This window comes from Ostrinia furnacalis, unplaced genomic scaffold, assembly GCF_004193835.3.
Source record: "Ostrinia furnacalis isolate ACB-3 unplaced genomic scaffold, ASM419383v2 OfSCF7336, whole genome shotgun sequence".
In the NCBI taxonomy this organism is placed as follows: domain Eukaryota; kingdom Metazoa; phylum Arthropoda; class Insecta; order Lepidoptera; family Crambidae; genus Ostrinia; species Ostrinia furnacalis.
Window position 1 is genome coordinate 35652 of NW_021137575.1, and position 27308 is coordinate 62959.

General features: G+C 37.4%; 1 protein-coding gene across 1 annotated transcript in view; it reads left to right on the top strand.

The window, feature by feature from the left end:
• Positions 1 to 27308, top strand: part of ds (dachsous cadherin-related 1) — a 399638-nt gene that overhangs the window by 7142 nt on the left and 365188 nt on the right. The window contains exon 2 of the mRNA XM_028319851.1: positions 4479 to 6222. Coding sequence (XP_028175652.1) covers positions 4516 to 6222 — 1707 coding nt within the window. The 5' untranslated portion in view covers positions 4479 to 4515. The remainder of the gene's footprint in view (positions 1 to 4478; positions 6223 to 27308) is intronic.

Genomic DNA, 27308 nt, shown 5'->3' on the forward strand with positions numbered 1-27308 from the left:
GCTTTTATTTAGATATTTTTATTTATTTTGTTACNTTTGTTTTAAAATTAATAAAAATATAAATAAAAACCGCTTCTAATTTCTCAATCACCTAACCTACACAATAGAACATTACATGCATATATATTCCTACTGATCGATTAGTCAATCGGTTTCAAAACTTCAAAAGTAATTAAAAAATTTTTTTTTTTTATTATTGATTTATGTTCACATACATAATAAGGTGCTATGATAAAATTTTCGTTAAAATTGATAAAGTCTATGTATGCTTGGGATGATATGGGTTAATCAAAAGTTCAAAAGTAATTAAAAAAAATTTTTTTTTAGTATTGATTTATGTTCACATACATAATAAGGTGCTATGATAAAATTTTCGTTAAAATCGATAAAGTCTATGTATACTTGGGATGATATGGGTTAAATTTCACCTACCAGATTGAGGTCAGAGCTTGCATGTTATAAAACAAGAACGGTCATGAATAACTACCCGCATTTTATAATATTCGTGTTTATCTTCAATGACTTTCAGTTTTCAAACAATTTATAACTGCCCGGAATTAAACAGTACTTGAGCGTATTAAGCGTGGCCACCGTTTAACCCTCCGACCGCAATGTGGGGTCTTAAAGACCCCGCGCTTAATATTCTATTGCAAATCTACTAAGCCTTTGATATGAGGAAATCTTCTTAAAATGGCAAATCTGTTAGGCTTTTTGATGTGTTTACAAAGTAGGTTTATGAAAATAAAACACTCGTGAAGTCTATGTATTTTATTTAAGGACGGGGCCATAATTTTTCTTCGTCACATTTTCATCATAATATTTGGAAAATAGGAAAAGCATAGTAAGATTTTTTCAAGAAATCTAATGTTTTTTTTTTAAATAACGGATGTCTAGAAACTAAAATATTATGATTGGACTGAACGGAACCTTAATTACTACAGCAATGTTATACTCTACTTATTCCGCGGAACTACTATATTATTATTTAGTAGCTATATTTGGGATGTGTATTAGTGCCATAGAAAGGGCATATGTACTGGATAAACTATGTATTTCATTTCATTCTAATTCATTTAATTTCACTTGTAAGTGGTCGCATGAGACCGCGTTAAAAATGATTTCTCTTGTCTCGATCCGTTGGTACTTGAAGGGCTACGACCGACTGTTTCCTAAACGAGTAGATGATGGCACTTCAAGGTAAACGCTGTTGCATCTTATGTAGCTATTGTTGAGAGGGGCTATGTGTGGTCAATTAAAGGCTGACTCCAAATTGCTGGCAGTNAAAAACCTTCCTCTTGAATCACTATATCTGTTAAAAAACCGTATCAAAATCCGTTGCATAGTTTTTAAGATCTAAGCATACATAGGGACAGACAGGACAGCTATTTTGTTTTATACTATGTAGTGATACCAAATATTGTAATCTCCACCTTTATGGTAATAATTTAGGTGAAAATACTAAAGCCACCGATGCTATAGTTAGAGCAAATCGGGATTACGCCGAGCACCGTTAAGGTCTCTTAAGTAGTCACTTATGTATGCGTATGCCAGACCAGTCCGCCGACCGATCCGGCGATCGCTCCGTAGATTAGCGATGACTGAACTTTGGATAGGAAAAAGTTGTTTGGCGTTATGTCAGCTCGGAATACTTTCGTTCAAGTCTGAAATTATTCATGACAGGGTTATGCGCTCAGTCTCACTTGAGTGTGATTTGCATTTGATATAATTTATTTTGATCTTCTTCTTTTTATTTCTGTCGTGTCAAGCGAATTTCATAACATATTATTTGTAGGCAAAGAACTCCTTCACTCGAATATAGTGGGTCCACATGTTTAATTTCTCTTAGTTACTTAATTAAAATATAGTTTTACGGCAAAAGTGGGATACCTACATATACAGATAACTTAGTAAAATACGAATAACATCTTTAACACACCATTTACTTATTTTTATTAATTTTAATTGATACAGAATGACATTAATCAATAGGCACCTTGTGTTTATACACTACCGATGAAATATTTAATAAACTTGACCAGTTTCAACACAGCCTTTAATAAATACAGAAACAAAGAGCACGTTCGCAAAAAGACTGTACGTTTCATTTTCAATATCATAGTGGGCACTGGATATAATTAAAAAAACTTGGACAATCGCTCGCCTAGCCCGCAAAACCTGCGGCAGGTTTATCAATATTAATGCTGCCTAGTTATGGAGGTCCAATGTACTCCAGTGTAGGTACAGAATGCTACAACTTAATTAACCACCAAAAACACAGGTTTCAGTATATTAAGCACACTTTTTGAGCTTTTAAAAGCTGCTTCCATATTCATCATGTGCGATTCTAGGATGCAGTCGTAATTTATTACTTAAATGCTGGGACATTAATCGTATTATTTTCGATGGTAGTCAGTCTACAACACAATTTGAAACCTGCCTATTTTATTAAGTTGTGGAGTCCAAAATTGTTTATTGGTTTTCGTCTTAAATACTTAATTCCTGATATTGATATTAGGTCCTAGATATTCGTTAAAAAGCCCTTTTAGACTTAGTTTGATCTGACAAATTGCTATTCTTACTAATTATCGTGATGCACCAAGATCTAATCTACTATATAAAAATAAGTCGGGTTTTCCTCCCTGACGCTAAAACTCCAGAACGCACGAACCGATTTCCACGGTTTTGCATTCGTTGGAAAGGTATCGGGCTCCGTGAGGTTTATAGCAAAGAAAATTCGGGAAAAGGGGGTAAAACAGGATCCACGCGTACGAAGTCGCGGGCGGCCGCTAGTCTACTATATAAAAATAAGTCGGGTTTTCCTCCCTGACGCTATACCTCCAGAACGCACGAACCGATTTCCACGGTTTTGCATTCGTTGGAAAGGTCTCGGGCTCCGTGAGGTTTATAGCAAAGAAAATTCGGGAAAAGGGGGTAAAACAGGATCCACGCGTACGAAGTCGCGGGCGGCCGCTAGTTTACTATACAGTTAGATGTCTTTCACCTGTGCCTTGCCCACGGCAAAAACAGTAGATACCTAGCTATAAGTTATTCAGATCTAAGATTCTGGTATTTCTTTAAAGGTGTATGTTACTATCTTACCTTACTTTACCTACTGTACCGTTTATAAAGTTTTGCTCCATTTTTTTATTTAAACATGGCTTGTATTCTAAATTGCGAATGGCCACAAATGGTCATGATCATCAGGACACTTGACAACAGGTGACCTGTTTCCTTGTTTGTCCACTTCTGTACACATATTTAAAGGTGTACTGGCATTTATTTTATCTGTATCTATCTTTAAAATCTTTATTTGTAGAAATATTTGTAAGGCAGAAACATTTCTGAGACGATAATCCTCATAGTTAATTATTATGTACGCATATTTGTAGCAGTTCTTACTTCTTATGTGGTCTTCCATACAAAAGTAACTGAAGAGATTTTAATAAAACTTTCCGCTAATTATTATTAAGTATATTAAAATTATTATTAACATGGAAAGCATTGGGGGAGGCCTATGTTCAGCAGTGGACGTCCTATGGATGAGATGATGATGATGATGATTGATTATATTATTAAGTTTAAAACGGACTATTTTTAACACAAACTTCCTAAGTTTCACACCACATTCTTCTACCATCTACAAGACTATTGAATGAGATGATTGCAACCAATTTTTTATTAATTTTTAATTCTTCATACATCAGTTAATTATGTTCTTAAAGTAATCTGTACTAGGGCAAGGACAAAAAGCTGCGCCCGCGTCGCGTACAAAAACTAGTTTCACAATGACAGTGATCCGAACGTTGCAGAATTTTTTACCTCTAGAACCATTTGTTTATTGTAAATTATACTTTTCAGTTGCTCCGTTCGTATTTATTATTTTATAATCGTAGCAAAGTCGTTTATGGTGCACTTAATTAAAGCGATGCGATTTCTTTTAATCCCTGAATCACTTTGCTAGAGTTGGATGTGAGCAATATGTGTAAATAATGGTATTAGCAATAGTTACACTGTCATCGCATTAAGTATTATTTATGGTTTATATTTCTTTTGCTATAGCCATGCCTTTATTGTAGAGTTCCAAGAGAAATGCTCCGTTGATCCTCTTTTATACAGTCTGTAACTTGAGATAATCCAAAACTGACGAAGGTGAATATGATATGTCCTTTCTCGGGACTTAAACTATCTCTATGCCAAATTTCATGAAAATCGGTTCAGTGGTTTTGGCGTGAAAGCAAGACAGACAGACAGAGTTACTTTCGCATTTATAAATTAGTATAGATTTTTATCCTGTAGATTTCATTTATACAGTAATAGGAATCTATGTCATTACTTGTTCAGATAAGTACTCATGTCATCGAAGCCAGTAGGTGCATTTTATGTACAGATTTCATAAAGAAGTGACCAGTTATTATTACTATAGATTCCTTATGGAACCTATGTCTATGTCTACCAACTCAAACTCCATTCCATTCCAGGTGCGAGTGACAATGTGCGTCCGGTGAAGTTGCCGCGATGTTCCGCGTGGTGGCGCTGCTCCTGGTGGCGGCCGCGCCCGCCGCCGAGCACGTGCGCGAGTTCGCCGTTCGCGAGGGCGCCGCCGCCGGCACGCTGGTCGGCCACCTGGGCGACGAGCTGCCCGACGCCGCGCCTCCTTACACCATCGTGCCCGTGCCCGGCAGCGCCGTCAACGACGACCTCCGCATCGACCCACACACCGGGGAAATACGCACCAAGGTCAAACTCGACCGCGAAACACGCGACCACTACGCCCTCGTAGCCATCCCCGCCAGCGGCGACAACGTCCGCGTCGTCGTCAAAGTGCTCGACGAAAACGACAACGCACCCACCTTCCCTACGCCCGTCATGAACGTTGAGTTCTCAGAAAACACGCCCAGAGACGTTAAGAGGAAACTCAACCCCGCTAAAGATAGAGACCTAGGTCTGTACAACACACAGAGGTATAATATCGTGTCGGGCAACACGGACAACGCCTTCAGGCTGTCCTCTCACAGGGAACGCGACGGAGTCCTGTACCTGGACCTCCAGATTAACGGGTTCCTCGATAGGGAGACGACGGACCATTACGAGTTAGTGATAGAAGCGCTGGACGGAGGAAACCCGCCCTTGAGAGGGACGATGACTGTAAATATCACGATATTAGACGTTAACGACAACCCACCGGTTTTCGCGGAGAGCGCCTACTCGGCAATGATCCCCGAAAATGCAACAGTCGGAACGACGGTATTGAAGGTTTCAGCCACTGATGCCGATGCGGGCGAAAACGGCCAGATAGAGTACTCGATAAACAGACGTCAGAGCGACAAAGAGAACATGTTCAAGATAGACCCCGAGACGGGAGAGATCACAGTGAACAAGGTTCTCGACTTTGAGACGAAGGAGCTGCACGAGTTGGTCGTGGTGGCGAGAGACAAGGGCGCTCAGCCACTGGAGACCACAGCCTTCGTATCCATCCGCGTGACCGACGTAAATGATAACCAACCCACCATAGACGTAATTTTCCTAAGTGACGATGCGACCCCGAAGATATCCGAGTCAGCTCAGCTAGACGAGTTCGTGGCTCGGATATCGGTTCACGACCCGGATTCCAAGACGGAGTATTCGAATGTGAACGTAACTTTGAGCGGTGGTGACGGACACTTCGATTTGCGGACGCACGACAACATAATATACTTGGTGGTGGTAGCGTTGCCATTGGACAGGGAATCTCAGTCTTCGTACACGTTGAACGTAGTAGCGACGGACAAGGGTTCTCCTCCTTTGCACGCGTCTCGCGAGATCAGTCTTCGAGTGACGGATGTGAATGACAACGCTCCGGTGTTCGTAGAGAGTGAATATAGGGCGAGCGTGCCTGAGGCGGCGGCTCCAGGCACGCCTGTAGTTCAGGTGTCAGCGACAGACGCTGACGAGGGTGAAAATTCCGAGATTCGGTATTCGTTGCTGCCGACTCCGCAGTCGGATTGGTTCGCGATTGACGAGCGTTCGGGGTTAGTGACGACGCGCGCGCGAGTGGATTGTGAGACGAACCCGATGCCGGTGCTGACGGTGGTGGCGCGCGACCGCGGCAGCCCGCCGCTGTCGTCCACGGCCACGCTGCTGGTCACCGTGCTGGACGTCAACGACAACGAGCCCATCTTCGACCAGTCCTTCTACAACGTCACCGTGCCCGAGAGCGAGGCCGTCGGCAACTGCATTCTAAAGGTAAGCATCTATTTCACTACATAGTTATACACTAGGTTCAGAGTTAGGCACGCTACATTCTTAGGCATCAATGTAATTTATTCCCCTCATGTAATCTATTGTATTTCCACACGTTCGCGCAAAGATTCAAAAACCAGTCCTGACTATTGAAGGCTAATCAAGTTCGTTTCGGAATTCGTGTACGATTACGATGCACGCTTTACAATAACCAGCAAATTATGATTACTTACCTACTGGCATACTTTAGACGACGTTTCCCACGGCTGGGTGCCACTGCGTTCCCTCGCGAATGGCGTTATTAACACCTAAATGTGTGTAATTTGATAAAACGTTTCCTGTCACGCCAAAATACTCGCAAATCATTTCACAAAAGCGTTATTGGCGGTGAAAGTGGGCGCGTGACTTCTGGTAATTCGCGCTATTTGATCGAACGCGCCGGCGCCCAACGCGCGGAAATGTCAGCTGACTGGCACAACAACACATTGTAACACTGATAATTCTATCCTATTACTCGCTATTGCAACTGTGTTGGCACGAATCAGTGGAAGAGTTTCTAAGTGGGCGCATAAAAACGTCGAACCTCGCCGATAACGGTGCTCCCGCGCCGCAGAAAATTAATCGGGCACCTTGTTACTGCGATGAAAAACCTAGGCAGTAACGTAAATATTCCCGGCTCTATCAAACGTAAGTAACGACCCGCCTCTGGAATGATCATGTTGCGCCAATTGCAAAAAGGGAGCCCGCCCCATAAATAGCGAGCAGTGACAATGTTTAATACATGCCGCGTTAGTACGGATAAATGCGTTCCGTCTCGCCCGCCGACCGAAGTGTTGTCTCCCATAAAATACGTAAAGATAATTTTATTTAATCACGTCAAAACAAGCGTAATATCGCGAAAACTCGGCACAGCAATTAGTTACGCGGACAGATCAATTCCGCTTATCTCCGCGCTCGCGGCCTCTTGACGAATTTGTTAAAAAAAGCCCAATTTTCATTAACTGTTATCGCGCGGATCCGGCGCGGGATCGTAAGTTACGCGAGTTAATTTCTTTTAATATATTCCAGCGGTATTGAGGTATAGTTATAAGTTGAGGGCATAAATCTATCGGGTGGAGTGATGCGAGTTTGGGCGTGTGGTGAGGCACATCGCAAATTGGGATCTAAATTGAAAATTAAACAGTGTTCGGGGAGCGTCGCGCCGGCGGCGGCGCGGCCAACGTGCGCCTATTTCAAAATGAGCGCGGCTGATACATAATACATCGAGGCGGAATTAAATGATTTAAGCCTTATCAGAGAGCTTTTTTATCTCTTAAACGCAGCTAAAGAGCTGTTAGTGAGGTCTGAACGTATAAATCACTAACGAAGTAGGTTACCTCCGATTGATAGACAATCATTCATAACTGATTTAAGTAGGTGCCCCTTCGATTGGCCAATTAAAACTTTAGAGTATTCCATAAATAAAACGGTGTGTGCAGTTGTATTAAAACAACAATTTGTAGTCTGGAGATCCGAAGCGATATAGATACGGATCAATCAGTCAATAGAGAGATCCATATCGTTGTTATAGCATCGGTTTGATAAGTGCGGCGGGCTGCGCGGAATGCTTGGTAGAAATCTTTGCGTCGGTGTAACAATTCAATCGTATAGTTTTCGTTGGAATGATTGTGTCACGACTGCACGACCCTGCCACAGGGCGGGGAGAACGGCAATCCGGGCGAAATGTCAAACATGGCATGTACAGTTAGGAAACATTTTAGCTATATATATGAGTATGGATAGAGTTTATCACTTGATACTGGAGGTTCGTACCTCCATTTAACCATTTATAGTCCTATGCAATCGTTTGCATAGGACTATAAATGGTTAAACAGTAAGAAATCGAAGCTTTTCTCTAATGTAAGATGGCTGAAAAATGTTTCTAACCAAACCAACCCGTTTTCCTTTGAAACTTACACTGTGGATTCATTATCGCCATTTTTATAACCCGATTAAAAAACTCTACTTCTAACCGATTGATGCTAGGACATAAAAATCAGAATTGTAAAAAGGTGGAAACAAAAGAATACAGTCATCAATTTTTGCACAATCGCTCCTTCTCTGTATAGAATGGGCTGCCTGATTACCCCAGGCTGTGTTACAGCTAGCGATTGGCTGCAAACGCCACAGATCCCAGATAATGGTACTCATACGCCATATTTACACCTTATATGCCACGGGATTCTTTGCGAAATCGAAATCTAATGTTGAGTTATTTCACTTTCACGGAAAGCTGTTTCTAAATTACTGGGCTGTGAAGCGATTTGTCGGGATTATGATTTTTCTGGGTAAAAGTAAAACGGAATTGAATTTTTTAGTAATGTTGGTATGTGTCTAATATATGTAGCAGTAAAAGTGTGGTCTATGGGCTCTGTATTATTGGGTCTATGGGAATTATTCATATTAATAGCATGCAAATGCCAGTCTTTTGACGTACTTTTTATGAGTTATCAAGAGCTAGACTCTTTATGTAGCAGTTGAAACTTGCATTGTCATTTGTTAGTCAATTCAGTTGATTTACTATTTATTTACTTTAAAGCAACTAAAAAACTAATATTATATTATTATGTATTTAATGTAGGTAATTAAGCTATTGCAAGCTTTACTTTGATTGTTAGAGTTAAAAAGTAATTACCGAAGTTAATAATTGTTTTTCTTAAATGTTCTGCTAGGAAATTAATTGTTCCCTTAACTACTCTATCGTTAAATTGAAATAGACATTTATAGTTATAGCATAATTTAATTATCGTAATACAATGTATAGTTTGGGATAATTAAGGTGACAGTTGAGATAAATTATTAAGATTATAGTAAATATTAAATACTTATTTAGCAATGCAATAGGCTTTTGTAACATTATTGCGATAAAAGTTCTTAACTAATCAAATACCGTGAGCGATTTGTCTTTGGCTTGAATGGTCACAAATAAAACTGCATTAGCACATTTTGCATTCTACTTTAGGCTTTAGCCAGACTCACTTTATATGCGACTTAATGGGGTTTATAGCTGATTTTGCCGAATTAATGGATGCTGGAAATACGTAAATTGCGGCTTTTGAATTTGTAGAATAAGAGCTGTCCGTGTGGGTAGTCGACTACTGATTGATTGCGTCATGAGTCAGCTTTGAATTGATTTTAATAATGAATTGATTGGATTATAATTAATTGCTGGTACAGATGCTTTTGTTTCTAAAAAGCTAATGTTTAATTTTGATATTTGACTAAGAAGTGTCTCATGCAAGTGAGACACATAATGTATATGCAATTTCAATTTATTGTTCCTTAATTGTGTGTAGGCTATCGAATCGAGTCAGATCAGATGCCTAAAGCTGCAAAATAAATTTAATAGGGGCTCTACCATATTTGGCAAAACAATTAATGTAACCTCGGGCTTCTAATATAGTGCCTGTTAAAAAATAAGTAATCAAAACCATATTATGTCACTTTTTAGCGAAATACCTAATCATTTAGAGCTTTGAAGACCTTTTCGCATCATTTACGACGTCAATAAAGCTCAATATCGGATAACAGCCTCATTATAGCTAACCAAATTACAGTTTTGAATTAGTGCAGTGATTGGACCGATTCGCTTCCGCCGTGTAGGTTTCACGGCTTTATCATCGATATGCATTGCGTAATCTACCTTATTGTCTTGGGATTAAGTTTGTATTGGGTTGTCGACGATGACATGTGATTGTAGGTCAATAAGACGTCGAGTAGGTGTTTGTCATTATGTGCATACAATGGCTGAGCCCCGCGGCTGTGATTATTACTATTAGTTACTTGTTTGGCATCGTAAATACGGAGTTTAGTTGTTACTTTTTGCTTTATGTTTAACCTAGAATCTGATTCAGAGTTTATGTTAAAGACCTCTTTATAACATTGCAGCTATAGATTACTCTTTAACTTTATTGTATAGGATTACTAAACTGTGAATCACAGAAAATGCATATCAGAGTAGATGGAAAGCTGGTTTTATGTTAGATATTTTATGGTAAAGTCTCAAAGCGAATCTTCATAATCATAAAAAAATATTAAGAGAATAATTAATAAGCAACGCTAAACAAAATTCAGTTAACTTTAGTATTTTTATTTTAATAAACCAAGTCAATCAAGAAATATAGACACAGTGCATACAAATAGACAAAAAACACATCCAAGTCGGCATCTCATATCCCATCCAAACTGGTTGAAATTAAAAAAGCGAGCTGTCATAAAAAGAAACAGATAATCTACTCGCCGTTTCTAATATGCCCATGCGCATAATCCAGGCCCGCGTTACCGCTTGTTCGGTAGCGGGACTCGCGACCATCTTCATAACCTGATAAGATACCGCCATCTTGGATTCCGCGCGTTGCCATGGTTACGGCTTCATCGCGTGCGTAGGCGCATCAAATTTTCGTTTTAGCGCTAAAACATAATGACAATACATAAATAGTAATTGAAGCTGAAGTGGATATATGAAGGCCATTTGTAATAATTTGTGTGGTTTTAGTCATATGTGTGGTAACGTCAGTGTGATTAATGTAAAGCATGTTAATTGCCCTATAAAATTATATTGTATATTATTATATTAGAAGCTTTGCTAGATATTGCTCAATATCCGATAATCTTAACACGTGATATCAGACACCGGGTATCGTTATACTAAACTTATCCAGCCACTGTCCAATAAATTGGACCAGGAAAACTTAAATAGTGGCTAAATACTTGAGGACAAGTTCTCTTATAGGTGGCAGTCACGCGATTCTAATGATGTAACGCGGTGGATTTATTGGCCAGTATGTGCGCGAATCCGACCGCTTTGCATGGCGAAAAAATTATGACCATGGCCATAGTTTTATTTTAAAAAAAGTAGACTTGTTGGCGGGAAAATAAAGCGTCACGTTAGACAGTTCTGTTTTGTTTCCTAAATTAGTTTGTAGTCAAATATTAATGTAAATTATTAGTAGGTACCATTATTTAAATTTAATATTGTGTTAACTTGAAATATGATGACCGTCAAGTAAATAACTTGACACTGGCTAAATGTGCAAACCGCACGTAGCGTATTGAAAAAAAAAACTTTGGCAGGTTGATTTTTTAAAATAAGGTACGCAAGGGCGCGCTTGATTACCGATTACGGATAAGGGCAAATAGGTAGTGTTTAAAAGCACTGGTTTTTGTAAATAAATAGCAGTATCGCGAACTTTATAATTCATTACAAACAACTCAATTAAAGTGCAATTTATTCATCAATTATTGACAGTCGCAGTAAATGCCTCGCATACTTCTTACTTTTTACTCCAAATATTATTTAATTATAACTAAGTATGTTACGAGTTTAGAAACTGTTTTCTTAGTATTCGGGTACATAATATGTAATTGAATGAACGTTAATTGTGCGTTCATGTTGCGTTTCAATTTCGTTTTCAATTATTTTCTCTTTCAAGATCACTATTAAGTAATGCTTAAGAAAAACGCAACACGCATGTCTATCTCGCATATTAATGCCATATCGTCCGTATAAAGCAAATAACTCATTAATTAACTTTTACCGCTTTTTATATGTGGTACTGCGTTTGTTTATAGCTTCTTTAGATGTTCACAACTGTGTAATGTGACGAGAATTTTAAGTAGACGATTGTTTTTAAAACATATCAGCTGTTTTTCTGCAAATTCTACATTCTTCTGTCAGATCTTGTAGGAAACTCAAGCACTAGAAATCATTAAGTGGGTATTATATGTAATATTGAAAAGATATAACTTATGTCCTTTAATGAATTAGCATACTGGCCACAAAAGTTGAAAATACTAACTTATAAGTAAGTTTATGTGAAGTTATGTAGTTTTTTATAAACAAAAAATGAGTATTGATTGGAAGTTGAACCACAGAATAATAATAAGTACTACGTACAGAAGTTTTACTTCGCGAAGGTATTTAAAAAAATGTATGCTCAATGTCATTAATAATATGGTGTAATTTAGCCTGTCTCAAGAGTCAAGCACCATTTTGTTGACAAACGTCAGTGATCGGCACTGCGCCGAAGCTATAGGGCTGACTTCGGTAAAATGATGTGACGTGAGGTGCCAAACTGCTGATAATGGCGGAGGAAATACATGATTTAGCATGAATTATCATGAATAATATTAACTACTTATTTACCTCTCAGTGTCTTGAGGCAACTTAAAAAAGTACATTCTGTGTTTTTATTATTATTTAGGCAGTTAAATACTGCACAGTATTTAGTACACCATTTTCTTCATTTTCTTCCATCATACACAAGAATACGCGTGCGTGAGTCAATGTTCGCTCGTATGTGAGGCCTTGTCGAATAGTATCCTGAAGGTGGGCCATCGTGCGTGTTTTGTTTTCGATGTAAACTTGCGGAGATGAACAGGCCTGGTTGAACTATAAAGTAGGTCATTGCGTGTGGCCGTTAAATATTTTTATTAGCAAGTTAAATATGGCGGTTAAGATTTTATTGGGCGTTTATGGTAGAGAATTAAATTAAAATACATTTTTATCTATGGCGCAGAGGAAGTCCAGCGGTGCAATTATACTTCTTTCGCGAAAGTCGACATAAAAGTGAGTGTTATTTTTATGATTATTTATTATGGCTATATAAATTTGTCATAATAAGTAGAGAGTTGTTAATTTTGATAGCTGTCAACAGTTAAAATTGTAATATAATATTTTATTTCAATAGGCTTTAAGTTTTTTTTAAACGAGACTAGTATGGTCCCTGAATATTGTAATTAACCCCAACACAAGGGAAGCTTGATTCTATTCTTGAGTTTGAATCAAGTTTCAAACGTCGTATCATCCTTATAAAGTTTAATGTTGATGAATTACTAATCTACTGTTATTTATATTTATTAAGATAGTATACTTAATAACCAAGTCAGCAATGACCAACTGAAATAATTTTCTCATTCCCACCCGTTATGAAGTTTTTAAATCGTAGCTGCAACTTTTTCGTTTCCCGCCAAAATTCCATCTCCGTAGACAATCCGCATAACTTTTTTTCACCTTATCGATGAGAGCAATCGAACTCATTGTTTCAAATCGAGTCTGACGGAGGCTACATAGATACTGGCTGCTATTTACAGATGTTTATCTCTGCGAGCGAATTTAAACTTTATCCTCGTAGTTATAAAGAATATAAATTGTAAAGGAACTAGATGCAACTTTTTTATCGGCCGAGTCACAATAATTAAGAGAATCTATGAATATTCGATTGTGTATTAAGCCTGCTAAAGGGACATGCTGTATTATGCGTGGTATGCGCCTCTATTTTTGTATGCAGTTGCCAAATAAAAGCCATTTTTTGTCGTTAAACTACGATCATTAAAAAAGGTTCGTTGCAGACGGTAGCCTCTTTCATAATTCATATTTTCGTCAAAGAACGTGACTGTTTTAATTCCTGCATTTATCTTGTGATGTTATTTATATTATTAATAAAAAGTAACATTCATTTACAGGAGATCTTTGCTAATAAGCAAAGAACTAAAATATTGCCCACCTGTTTGGTGCACAGACAATTTTAAGAAGGTATCTGGTAGAGACTGGATCGTTCTTTGTAGGACTTTACGTCGCATAGAGACTGAAACTTGATTTTGATTAATATGCCACAGTTTTTCAACATTATTTTTATCTAAATATGGCTGAATTATTTAATATAACTATTATAATAACACTATGTTATACTGTGTCGCATCCAATTAAGCTTGCCACACCGCCTGTGTGTGCAAAAAGCTCGACAATTATTATATGTTTGCATACTTCGGGCGTGCGTGTGCGTCGAGTAAAAAGTTGCTAATTTGAATTTCAAAATCTTGCAATGGACCTATCGGAGACATGTTTAAGGCTACCTGCACACGAACGGCTTGTCCTATCATTGTAACTATTTAGTTAAGCTGAAAATCTCTGAGTTCCTTTAACAAAATATTTTTTTTCAAATAGAGAGTTTAGTCTCGTAGTTCAAATACGAGTGTGTACTTTAATACTAGGTACTTATTTAAAATACTAAAGTTTTTGACAAGTAACTAAACTTGAAACTTAAATCAATTGTGAGCCTGTCATTTAAAGTAGAAATATTTCTGTTTTTTCTTAAATCATAACGTTTAGTTTACTAAAAGAGAGTTCAACATAGCTTTTAATAAAAGAAATATCATATGACGTGCTTCATAGTTTTTGAATCGAAAAGAAACGACCACATCGATTTTTTACCACATTGTAAAAATGTGCGTGTAATTTAGTATGATCATAGAGCCTCATTAAACTGCTAGTATCATTATATCCTTTGTTCAGCCGTGGACGTCTTTCGGCTGAAACGAACGAACGAACAAACGATCATTATATCATAAGACAACCGCCCGTGTGCGTCGGTCCTTACGTTTAAAGAAGGCGCGTGTTCAAGCGACGCACTGCGCGGATAGGGCTGCGCTAGTATATGACGCTTGCAGCTTAATTGCTTTGTGTTTTATGCATTACGAAAGGTAATCGAGCTTGTTCCGAGCCACGTACATATTGATGATGTCGCCCTAAACGCTGTGAGGTTGTCAAATCGCAATTTTAACAGAAGACATCATAGACCTACCTCCAGAGTAAATTATGTAACCATGGCAAAAGCATTTTGACAATAAAAAAGGTGTAGGTATGCAGCGGAAAAACGTATTGGCTATTGAAAAAAAAAACAGCAATGTGATATTTTAACAGGTATTTTCTTGTAGAACTACGAAGAATTTACCGTTCAATGAGTATTGTGACGTACTTTTACTACCTCTCTTGCTTCCCGTCATTTTAGTTACACTTCAAATTGATGCTTTGTAAGTTCATTAATAACTAAAAGCATTGTAAGCCATTCACCTTTAAGCGTTGGCCTTCCCCATGGTGGGCCACGGCATATGCTGAGTGGAGTCCCATTGCGATGGGCATCGCTGTTGCGACAGGGTAGCACTGCTCAGTACGGCTAGCACGAAAAACTTTCGAGTTCGAATCGTTTGCGTATTCGAATCGCCATCAAAAGATTTAGTACGAAAACTACAACAGCGCCTTTGTGCACGTGTCGTAAAGTGAACTTAGTATGAGAAATGGTTGCACGAAATTTATTTTGAGAATCAAAATTGTCACGTTGTCGTTTAATTCGAAAGTTGAGTATCGAATTTTGTCGAATACGCAAACGATTCCAAGACAAAAGTGGTTCATGCTCTTTATACCTTTATTATTTTTCTATTCTGTATACCTTCTCGGTCCTTAACTAGGTGATGTTCATCGTAATAAATGTTTCTTTCTAATTGCTGCATCTTATTGTCTACTAGCCAGCCCTTGTCAGAGGCGGGTAATACAGCAAAAAGATTACCCGATACATTCCCACAGTTGATTCGTGTTTTTGCTCTCAGGGCTGTGAGACTCGCTAGCTCACTAGTTAGTAAACTTAACTCACTTTTCTAGGAATGCCGCCATGAGGCGATTAATACAAATTCTTGAGGATGTTGACGTAATGTCTTCATTACTTTGATTAACTTGTCAAGTTGGTTGGCCAATTTTAGGGTTAGGTTCCACTAAAATTACGGTATTTGATTGAAGCTTGTATTCGCAAACAATGCTTGCTTAAGTGAAACAAATCGAACGCACAGCGTTGAATGGAGCTCTGTGATTGGTTCGTGTGTCACCCCATGCGTCCACGCACACTGTGACACCTAATAGTAATGTTAGTGAATAGGGGCGTTAAGGCGCGAGATTAAATATCATCGATGATAAATTAATAGTTTATGAAAAAACAGTAACGTTATTGGATACATTTAAATAGATTTAATTCGCGATCTAATTCTGAAACTTCACGAGAACTGAACCTTAAACTGTGAAGATTCGAGAGAGAGTAATTATAATAGAGTCGTTTGAGAAATGAAATGATTCCAAAGTCCGTTCAAAGTTGCATAGTCCACTCTACATATTTTGGTTGCAAAATAGCTCTTGATACAACTAAATAAGATTCCACAATATTAAACTAGATGAGCCGTCGCACGTATTCACATGTCACCATAAAGTCCTTATTTGAACGTGTAATGTTAAAAGTAAAACTTCACTTCAAGTTAGGTAATTATCCTCGGACTAGCTCGTGGCGGGAAAGCCGCCATCTTGAAAAAGTCGTTCCGTTTCACGTTAACTGTCCTCGGTCCGCGCATTTTCAATTAATTTGAGAAACTTTCTCCCGCTAAAGCTGTGCTTAGAGATAGATTGCAAATGTCTATCACGATTTAACTTTAATTTCTATAGAAACTTAATGTTAATGCACTCTATCATGCTACTTTAGTTTAGTATAGTGATATAGTTTACCCTAATTTTATTCTGTTTAAAAATTAAGGAATCATTGTCACCCATAAATGGTACTGGTAGGTATCTTTCCCCTTAAGTTAGTTTACAAAAAAGTTTACTGTGCTGTTTTGGGCTTAGTACTTTATACCTACAGAAAATTATTTGTAATACTAATATCCATCCAATTCCCTTTACAAATGCTCACTTTCTCAATGCACACTCAGTTGTCCCTAATGGGTTTCGAACCAAAACTACAACAGATGGCCGTTTAATTTATGTTGCTCAGTTTTTATTAAGATTTCAATCAAGCTCGATATCTCCATTAAAACGAGTCCCAAAACCAGTTAAATATGACAGTATTTAATGAAGAGTTTACTTCACTTTCAAATTTTTATTTGCATTCGGCTGACATATTGAAATTTTATTGAGATAGAGATCTTACATCGCGATAAGTAGACGCTCGTGAAAAGTGGGTTAATTTTATTGTTTCGGTTTATTGACGTATTTTCACATTTTATATTTCAACTTTGGGCAGAACCGATGGGAAAAATTAGTGAAATTCATGACCGTTTAAGAAAAACTTGTCTAAAGAAAAACTTGTCTAAAAAGATATCAAATTGGATAAACCAATTTGATATCTGTTAAGATATAAATAACTCTCTAGTTGTTTGATACAATGCCTCTACTTTTTATGAACTCATAACGTCAACTCTGTCAACTATTCTATTAGTTATCGAAGTATCTCTTTCTAAAATAGGAAATATTTCTGGGTGTTTTATTTATTTATTTATTTACACTTTTGCACATACAATTGTACAGTGGCGGACTTAATGCCAGGTGGCATTATCTGCCAGTCAACCACAGGTCGAGTAGAGAGACTAAGGCGGTGCAATAAATATGACGTTTAATTAATATACTTACATAGCATTAGATAAAATAAATAACATAAGAATACATATTAATATAATAGACATACACCTAGATACATAAACATAATAATAATATTGGCGTACACAAAACACATGTCAGAGATAAGAAAAAAGTTTTAGTCTTTAAAATAATTGCGCAGAGCCTTTTTAAATGTAAATTTGGAGGTTGCTTTTCGCAAATTCGCCGGAAGGCCGTTCCAGAGCCGTACTGCTGAGACTGAGAAGGAGTCAGACATGAAGCCGGAGGTGTGGCGAGGGGTGACAAGCTGAAGAGTCTGACTAGAGCGAAGATTTCTGTTGTGAGTAGAATTTTATATACACTTTGTGCGTGCAATTTAGTATCAGTATTTGTATCATGTTGTGACTAAAGTTCAAAGAAACAAAGACAAACACTTTATTTGTAAGTACACAAAAAACATCTCTTACAAGGGCATTATCTTGCCTTTCACATTACGTAGGACCATATTATGATTCGGTTATCCTTTAGATCGCCTCGTAATGTCAATGCATTTGCACAGAAGCTTACAAGTATGATTTCGTGAGTATTGGAATATAACATTTATTGTCCTATATCAGTTTTGAGGCAAAATGGCAATATCATTCGCAACTCGATATTTACTCGATATTTAGCAAATGCCAACTATGAATAAATTACAATCGATAAAAAGTGCTCATTGCATGCGAATAGTACTGAATTAATTCTGCATTGATTTTACAATTGTTGTTTGATCTTGATTATAATTATCCATAAAGTTCGTGAATAACTTATCTGAAATTGTTATAGTCACATTACTGTTATTTATTTACTGCATAAGTTATTTTCATGGTTTGTGAATGGTATAGCATTATGCAGTGATATTATTATTTAATGGGTGAATATCAACAAACTCGTTTTTTGCCTAATTCCGGTGGCGAATTTTAATTTCCACTTTCCAAAACTTTTTTGTGGCAGAAATATTAGTAAATAGCTTGTATTATTCAATGATATGGTAGAGATCAAAATATTATTAATAGTTCTCGAGATATGTCAATTTGAAATTATCAAGAGCCACCGAAATTGTATTTGAGCCACCGGAATTAAGAACCAATCCACCGAAATTTATTTATACAGCGGACTTCGGAATGTTACGGATGATTGTCTCAAATTACTTATTTATTTGTAATCAATTAAGTATTATTATCCAGTAAAGATGTTTATAATTAAAAACAATATTCAGGCCTGTGTTGTGACCCTAAAAAAGCATCAAATCTTCCCACGTGAGTCGTAATAGCCGACTAAGGAATCAAAATACTGGAGGGTGGGCTGCAGCATCTTTCCGGGTATTATACTACCATACTGGAACTACCAACCAGCCTGCTAAGCATGGTGATAACGGCAAAATCCCTCCATAGAGAACAAATCCAAAACTTTCTGGCTCTAGCCGCCAACAGCCCCGTTATTCTAGAGTCATCACAAAGACATCATACATGACCCTCAAACCCAGAAACCAACTCTAGTCCCGGGAGGGCGACCAACTGCCCCAGGTTGGTGTTAGGTTTATCTTCCATAAGTAAAAATATTGGTCCAGGCTAGCCAAGTTTTCATGATGGTATCATACCTATCCTATACTCAGAATTACGCAACTAATTATTCGCTAAAGACCATGCGAACTGGAGATTAAGTATGAAGATATTTCTAGATCTATACCAGCTACTGAACTAACACATTACATATTTGTGACAGGGTAATTTAACGGAAAACTATGCAAACCTAGCGACAATGAGCTAGATGAAAGTAGTACAATTAAGAAACGGAGGACTAAATCCAGCCAGCCTCATAGAGAGAGAAGGCCTAGCAAAAGATGCCAGAACTGTAAAAGCGTACTGAGCTGCACCCTAATAGTACTGCAAAAATCAAAATGTAGTAATCATTTTTAGACGAACAGGCAATTTAATCACATTTGCATTCTCCGATCACCACACAGCTTATGACCGCAGTCTATGAAGGAACACTATCTGCGGTTGCGATCCTCATCAGTGAGGGACCGAGGAAGAAGAAGAAGTCATCACCGAAATAGAAGAATGCCGAATAAAAGATGCTCAAAAGCTGTCGACTGATGAAGCCTAAGCCACGACCAGTGCCAATCCAGCTCCAAAGCCCCACGAATTTTCATCTCGAGTGGCAGAATAGATTGCAACCTACGAGACTAGGGAAATTTTAGCTGTTTCAGGACTATTCTCATCTGTTTTTAAGATTCTGCTTAGTATCGATGTATAAATAGCTATCCAAGTCCTCACGCTGATACAAAGTGTATTATAGAGACGATTTTTTTGTAATAAATCGAAAGTATGTATTTGCGAGGACCAAATTGAATATACCAACATGAATAACGAGGATAGCAGAACCATTTTGGTAAATGCCTAAGCTGCTAGGAGAGATTAAGAAGCACTACTAGTAATTCAAATTCAAATTCAAAATTTATTTATTGGAAACAAGAAAATTTGTACATGAAAAAGCGTGTACGATAATAGGCTGAAGCGATCGAGATTATTCCGACACTTTAGCGAAGATATCCTAGACTTTAGCTTGAGTGAGATTAGAATGCCCTATTAAAAACAACAAGGTATGTACCAGGAGATAATGAAATCACAACTGAGCTTATGAAATCAGATGGAATGCTAGTACTAAAGTTCTCTTAAATACCACCATGTTTATTGGTCGATAAACCAAAAAATAAGACATGGTGGTGGTGCTAGAGACTGGAATGGAATGGACGTTGGCGATGGTCCAGAGTCAGGTGAGGCAGCTTTTTCCTGAAACATCCAGTCTCCCAGACAACCTCATTTTCGAAAAGACGTTTGTAATACTACGTACATATTTAATGCTGCGTCAAATTATGCAGAAGACTGAGGACTATAATCAGTCATTATTATTGGCCTTTTTGTACCTTCTTCGATTCGGTCAAGACCTGGGCTGTGCTACAGTCTCTTTAATGGCGTCAAATTGACTGTCGATACATGCAACTTCTGAAGTATTTGTATGAAAACTTCATCATATCAGCCCTCCCCCAAGATCAGAACTCGAAACTTATCTGATTGCTGCGAGGGTTCAGAGTTGGAGACACCATAATCTCTTAAAGTCTTCACTACCTCCCACTTAGAGGTTTTCAAGCTTCTGAGCTAGACCGAGCTCAGTATCAAGATACGGCGAGTACATCACACAACTTCGATTCACTGACGATATTGTAGTTATGACTGAGACCTTAGTAGACCTAGGTACAATGCTCCAGAGCCAATAAGACCAATTCCGGCAATAGATTCGCCACCGGAGCCACCGAAATTGCGCCACCGGAATTGAAAAACTGTTACAAAATTCAAATTATAAAGAAAACTATAATTCTGATCAATAATTTCTGTATGCAGATACAACAAAACACCAAACTTTAATCATGTTAAAGAATCGTTTAGCATCTAAGTAAGTAGCTTTCACTCATACACTTGCCAGCGAAATTGAAAAATTTTGTATTCCTGTGCCGCTGATACAAATATTTACGGGTCTGCTGGAAAAACAATACCACAAGTCGCAAGTCTTTATAGCCCGATCAGGAGGACACAGTTGAGTGATGCAGGGAAGAAGAACTCTACGTCTCTCAAAGCTTCTTTGGAGAAGTAAGAGAGTGTCGAAATTGAGCCACTGTAATTGCTTTTTTTCGTGGGACAGTTTTGAAAGGCTATTTAAAACACTTAAAATATGAAATATCACATTTCTTTCATATCATTTGGAAGTCTTATTTAATGTATTTTATGGCTATACTATTTTTAAATTACTAGAATCCCCGAGAAAGAAGGAATAACACAATTTATGAGTAGAAATAGAGTTAGGACGCGCCACCGCTATTAGATTTTGGGTCTTTGAAAATTTTTTTAGTACATAAAATAACTACCTATTGTCCTGAAGACTTTGCTATCGTGTAAAACGCTGTATAAACTATATACAGAAAAAAAATCATCGCTCTAGTTACATTTCTCCCATCGATTCTCAGCTCCGCCGCGTAAAAAAACGTGTTTGGGATATTCACCCTAATAAGACCTTTAAGTATACTTACGATAACAAACTGGCTGTCAGACAAAAAAGAAAGATATACTAGGTAGAAAAATAATTGGGAAAAGTATTCTTTGAGTCTCTAGGGTTTCTTTTTTATTCCCTTAGGGGTGAAATGACCTCTAACGTAGATGAATTCGCAGGATCACATAAGTCTACGGATTCTATGGTCTATAGTGCATAAATTATACATTTAAATAAATACAATTCTGTGTGTTTATTGAACCAGCACTTCAGCTCTCGATTTCATCCGACTATTTCGAAATTATCACACGTCTATTGCTCGTTAGACTCGTGAATCGATGCAATCTCTACATCGATCTCTCGCATTGTGACGCATATCGATTATGCATTGTGAACGAACGAGTTCTCGATTTGCAACCATCGGGCTCTCCTCAATGTACAGTCGCGAACAAGTATAACAGGTTGAAGTGTACAATTGAATGGTAAGGGATACTGGTTATTGTTCGGCACTGTACATTGAACATGAAAATGTCTATTTTGCTCTTCATACTTCATATTGTATGTTTGCTGGTTGAATATAAAAGATACAATTATGTTCAGAGAGCTTTTCTGAGCTTGATACCATATAATTGAAGGCATTTAAAATAAAGTATAACCGGACTGAAAACAAAACAAATACTTTAAAATCTTAGATTTTCTGTTTCAATACAAATTGCGATGAAAGCACAACCGATCAATTTCTGACAAGTATCCTATCAATGACGACAACTTTAATTCCAACTATTATTATAATAACAGAGAAAAAACTACAGTCATGTATCCTTTTTGAATTTAACACTGATTAAATAAAACGAATACGAGTGCGTATCAGGTACGGCTGTCAACCGCATTGCAAAATCGCTTCTACGGCAAAGCCCGACCTCACCATATTAAAGCTTGGTCTATAAAAATATCGCTAGCATATCCCTGCTAAAGGATAGTCCACTTTAAATCAAAAGGATACGTCACGTTTCACTTTGATGCGGTTTAATGAATTGCGATGCACTAAAGCGGGGCGAGTAACCACCCAATCATATTACTGAAGATAGCGTTAATTTAAGTTAAGAACGTGCTTAATTCACCAGCGGATTTCGATGCGTTTACGAGCGGCTGAAACGAATACGCAAATTATTTTAATGCATTAAAACTCTGGCGATTATAAGATCCGTTATTAACTAAAGATGGCTCCGATAGGGTTGTCAAGTCACTAAATAGCCGGACAGACTAGCAGTTTGGCCGGACATTTGGGTAAACGCTCTATATTGTTGAGAATTTTGTGTGACAGTATTATTAGGTTTTAAAATCAAGCTTTTTTGATTATTACTTTAATTTTTTCTCGACGCTCGCTCATCTGTGTAAAAATCCGGAAAAGCGAGACAAAGTCTTGGCCGGACACGCAATCAAAAAGCCTATGTCCGGCTTTATCCGGACGTCTGGCAACCCTGGCTTGGAGAAGGAATGGTTTCGACGGACATTAAAATCGGACGGGTTATGGCGCAGTGTCGCGCGGGGCGGAAGACGAAGCTACTTTTTGATTGCTAATTTTGGACATTCATTTATGCATTCCTAAGTTATATCGACCAATCAGTATGCGTTTAAACTTAAAAGCATGTTGAGCAAAAACAACACACGTAAATAAATATAAATGGGAGCTTTATTAAAGCTAAAAGTTCAAAGCTTTCTTTGAATTTATCATTTGTGATTTTTTAGTGTGAATCTGTCAAATATGACATTGATTGTAGGCATATAAATTAATTTGGAAGTTTTATTAATGGTATAAAATAATAATAAAAAGCATAGTTTGTGTTTCCCTACTCTACCAATAATAATACATATTTACATAATTTATGCGTAAATCTTAATTAAAGATGTTATTACTAATATCCTGCTACGTTATTAAAAATGATACCTCTCGCCGATCGCATCACTATGCCATCATGACGTCACAAGCGAGTCGCTTAGCAGTAAGTAATCGAGTAATGGAGGCGTCCCGCGTCGAGCGGATAATCGATTCCTCCAACATCGATTATACAACTTGATGACAGGCGAGATGGACAATATGGGTGTTCGGAAGTACGAAAGGCAGGCACTGGCAAGACGGAAAAAAAAATGGTTGTCCGAAAAAAAAATAGCGTATTTGAATAACGAATTTTGGAACTCATTATATTTTGAAAAACAAAAGAGCACAAATTATTGACTTTAAATTAGTAAGTTACGTAATAAATGTCAGCATGTTTATGAAAGATATGATTTGTCTCATATGAGTAAAGGTGGAATTAAAGCGCTTAAAATTAATAGTATGTAGAGCGTTATGACAGAATTAAGAGTTTAATAGAATCTTTAAAAACGCACATCACACTTAAACACTGGTATAATTTGTTAAAAAATATGATTAATAGATCAAAAACATAACTTATCTCTATGTAATCCTACTAATATATCACTATTAAGCTCTAAATCATGTACGTACTGATGTCCAGGGATAGATCTCGGCGCGGTCTGATGAGATGTGGCGATACGAGATCGATACGGTGCCGATACGCAAACGATACGCAGCCGATACGGCGCGCTGCGTAAATATTGCGGGATATTGGCTATGGATGTCGTCAATTTATCACAGAAATGAATGGTCGCTAAGGGGGTTTACTATACTCTTACATGATGATGTTGTGTGATGGCATGGGATTTTATGAAACTTTCGACTTTAGATAGAAATACACTAAACTGTAACTTAACTGTAAGTACATATTATGTAAAAAAAACATGATGCTAATAATCGAACGCCCTATATGCCCCACGTTATAGAGACGAGTTTTATCTCCTTGAACAATTTGAACATACTCTTTCTCTAATCTGTGGTTTTACAACGCAAAAAATAATTTTTGAATTTCGGTTTGGAACGTTTCAGAATTTTTTTTTCTCTGACGGATATTTTTGGCCAGTTCCAGCCAGCTTCTACAAGTTCATTTTAATCTGTGGTTTTACAACGCAAAATTGGTTTTAGCACGTTTCAAAAAAAAATGTTTTCTCTATGATGGGCGTTTTTGACCAGTCCCAGCCAGCTTCTACAAGTTCAACGATCTGTTTCCCAACTATTGGATATCGTGGCCGATAGCAAACTTCCGTCCATTCATTTATGTCCAACAACACACGACAGCAGAGCAAATATGTTGATGAGCCTTGCAGTTTGAGGAAGCGGCACGTGGTTTGTAGTTTGTCTAGAATTACTATTTGCCTGATACTTTGTCAGGTTCTTTTTCGAAATACATACTTTTGTTATGCAGAACAAAGCAGGTATTTGACTTTATAAAAATTACTTTAAAGGTGGAGAATTTACAAGTATTTTGATTCTTAGGAACAAGTTCTAGCTAAAATGTGAAAAATTCATAGATAATTTTTAGTAATTTACACTTTGCGCTTTTTCGCACTATCCTTTGTCTTCGTTAGAGCCAATTAGATAGATGAAAATCCGTATACAAAATAAGCTTCTTCTTTTAATTTCAATCTTGTCTTACTTATTTTTGATTCAGTCAATTCTCAGATTTCTGCGACATACCACACAATACATGTCTGCTAGTAATTTAGAAATACAGACTTCACTGTCAAGGTGTTAATGTCAATCAAAGATGTCACATCTGATGCTGACCACTAGGCCACATCCCTTATGTATCCTACATTAAAACAAAAAATAATTTTAAACTTCAGTGTTGCATAATTTAATTAATTTAAGCAGGTTTAACGCGATACGCCATACTGAAACTGAAATGATACCTGTATTTGTAACGGGTTGTAGTTGACCGGATTAAAAAATTATCCGGCCAATCAAAATGGACACCGTTCCGAATTATGTTTAAAATTCATCACCTCATAACCCCTTTAGCCCAAACCAAACCGCTTATGAGTTTCAAATAATAACAATGTCTCCCATGTTTATCATTACAACCGTTTAAAGCCAAACTCCGCTAATACAAAATGCAGGCAGTTTTAAGAAACTCATTTGGTTCGGATCTGGTAGGGTTGCTAGAAACTTATCGAATCCGGGACAATTCTACTAGGACAAGTCGGGTTCTGGCCTTAGTTCTTGTTTTAATTTTCAAAAGATTATATTTTTATTTGAAAAGGAAAATCCTATTTATTTTCATAGATTATACGTATACGTACTTAGGACTTACGGGTAGGCCAGCCGTGTCATTATAGAATCTAACTAACTTTACTTATTAATTGTTACCTTATTTTGTCGCAAAACTAGTAGGAGTTCTTCAATCGGGAATTTGGGACAATAGGATCGAATTACCGTACACGGAACAAGACACAAAAATCCGGGACAATCCCAAATTCCCCGGTCATTTGCCAACCCTATCTGGACGTCTTCTTTTAATAAAGGCGGGCGTGAGAGGGGCGCGCGGGGGGCAAATTATAGGGGTGCGCGCGCGCCGCGTAATGATGGATGGAACGGGCTCGCTGTAATGAGATTGCCAACCCTGGCTTTTTAATTTCGCTATTTTGTGGCCAGTATTTTCAAGGATTAGATAATAGAGAAATCTAATAATACGTTTGAGTATGTAACTTTTTTTCATAGTCCTTGCATTTGTTTTTAATGTAGGTACGAAACGTACATTTATGTGTAAGAATATAAATAATGATGTGATATTTTTCAGCTAGGTATAGAATGATGTGTTAAATAATAGAGACTAATTTTAGTTTTATTAAGGTAGCAATTATTGACTTTGTAGGTAATAATTAAAATCAACTGTCATTTATTCGCTTCAACTTTACAGAACATTACTTTTAGTTGTTTTTCAAACCAAAATGGAATGCCATCGGAAGCGTTTAACGTTCAACACAAGCGCAGGTTCAATGACTCCTGGAACTAAAAACTGTTTAATAGCCTGTGCATAAACAACATAGTTTTGAGACAAAGCGGATTGCGCGTTTGTCATAGAGCTGCGTGCGCGCACGTTAATATTTTCGCCAGTTTACGGCCGCGCGCGCGGCAGGACCCGTCACTGCGTCCTTTTACAAGCCCCCAGATAATATAATACGCTTAAATATTGCGAAGTGACTAATATTGCTGACAATGCTACCCGGTTCTGCGTTAGACAATTTAATCCGGGTGTTTTAAGGGTTATTTGTACACCGGTTTAAAGGGAATATTGACTATTGTATTTTAAAGGACTTAAGAGCTGGTTGACTAGAAAAAATAAAAACAAGCTACAAAGCATCCAAATCCTAGATTAAGTCAGATAAGATATTCTCTACAGTGTTGCTAGAAGACTCTACTCGTAATATCATTTCAATAATTACATATCTAAATTGTAATCAAAGTAAGTAACAACGGTTGCAGTTCCATTTTATATATAAAATATAATACCCCGAAAAATACAGAGAAGGTAAGAGAGTTCACAAAATATTAATGGTAGAGTCCACAGTTCTATTCTCACGTTTATTCCGAGATTTTCCAGTTCCTGTTAAGCCATGAATATAGATTTTTCCAATTTGACACGTGAGAATCCGATCAGCTCAAAATTTCCGAGAAAATCTAACCATTTGTGATCGGATAAATTCTGTGTCGTAAACGGACCTATACCTCCACACTAGGAAACACTAAAATATATTGATTCAGGATATTGTCGTATCTCATGCAGATTTATAGTGAGTTTAACGTCTCATTCCATCTAGCAAACGTTTTATGACACTTTTTAGAATCGAGTTTGGATTATATTCGTAGTTCAACTCG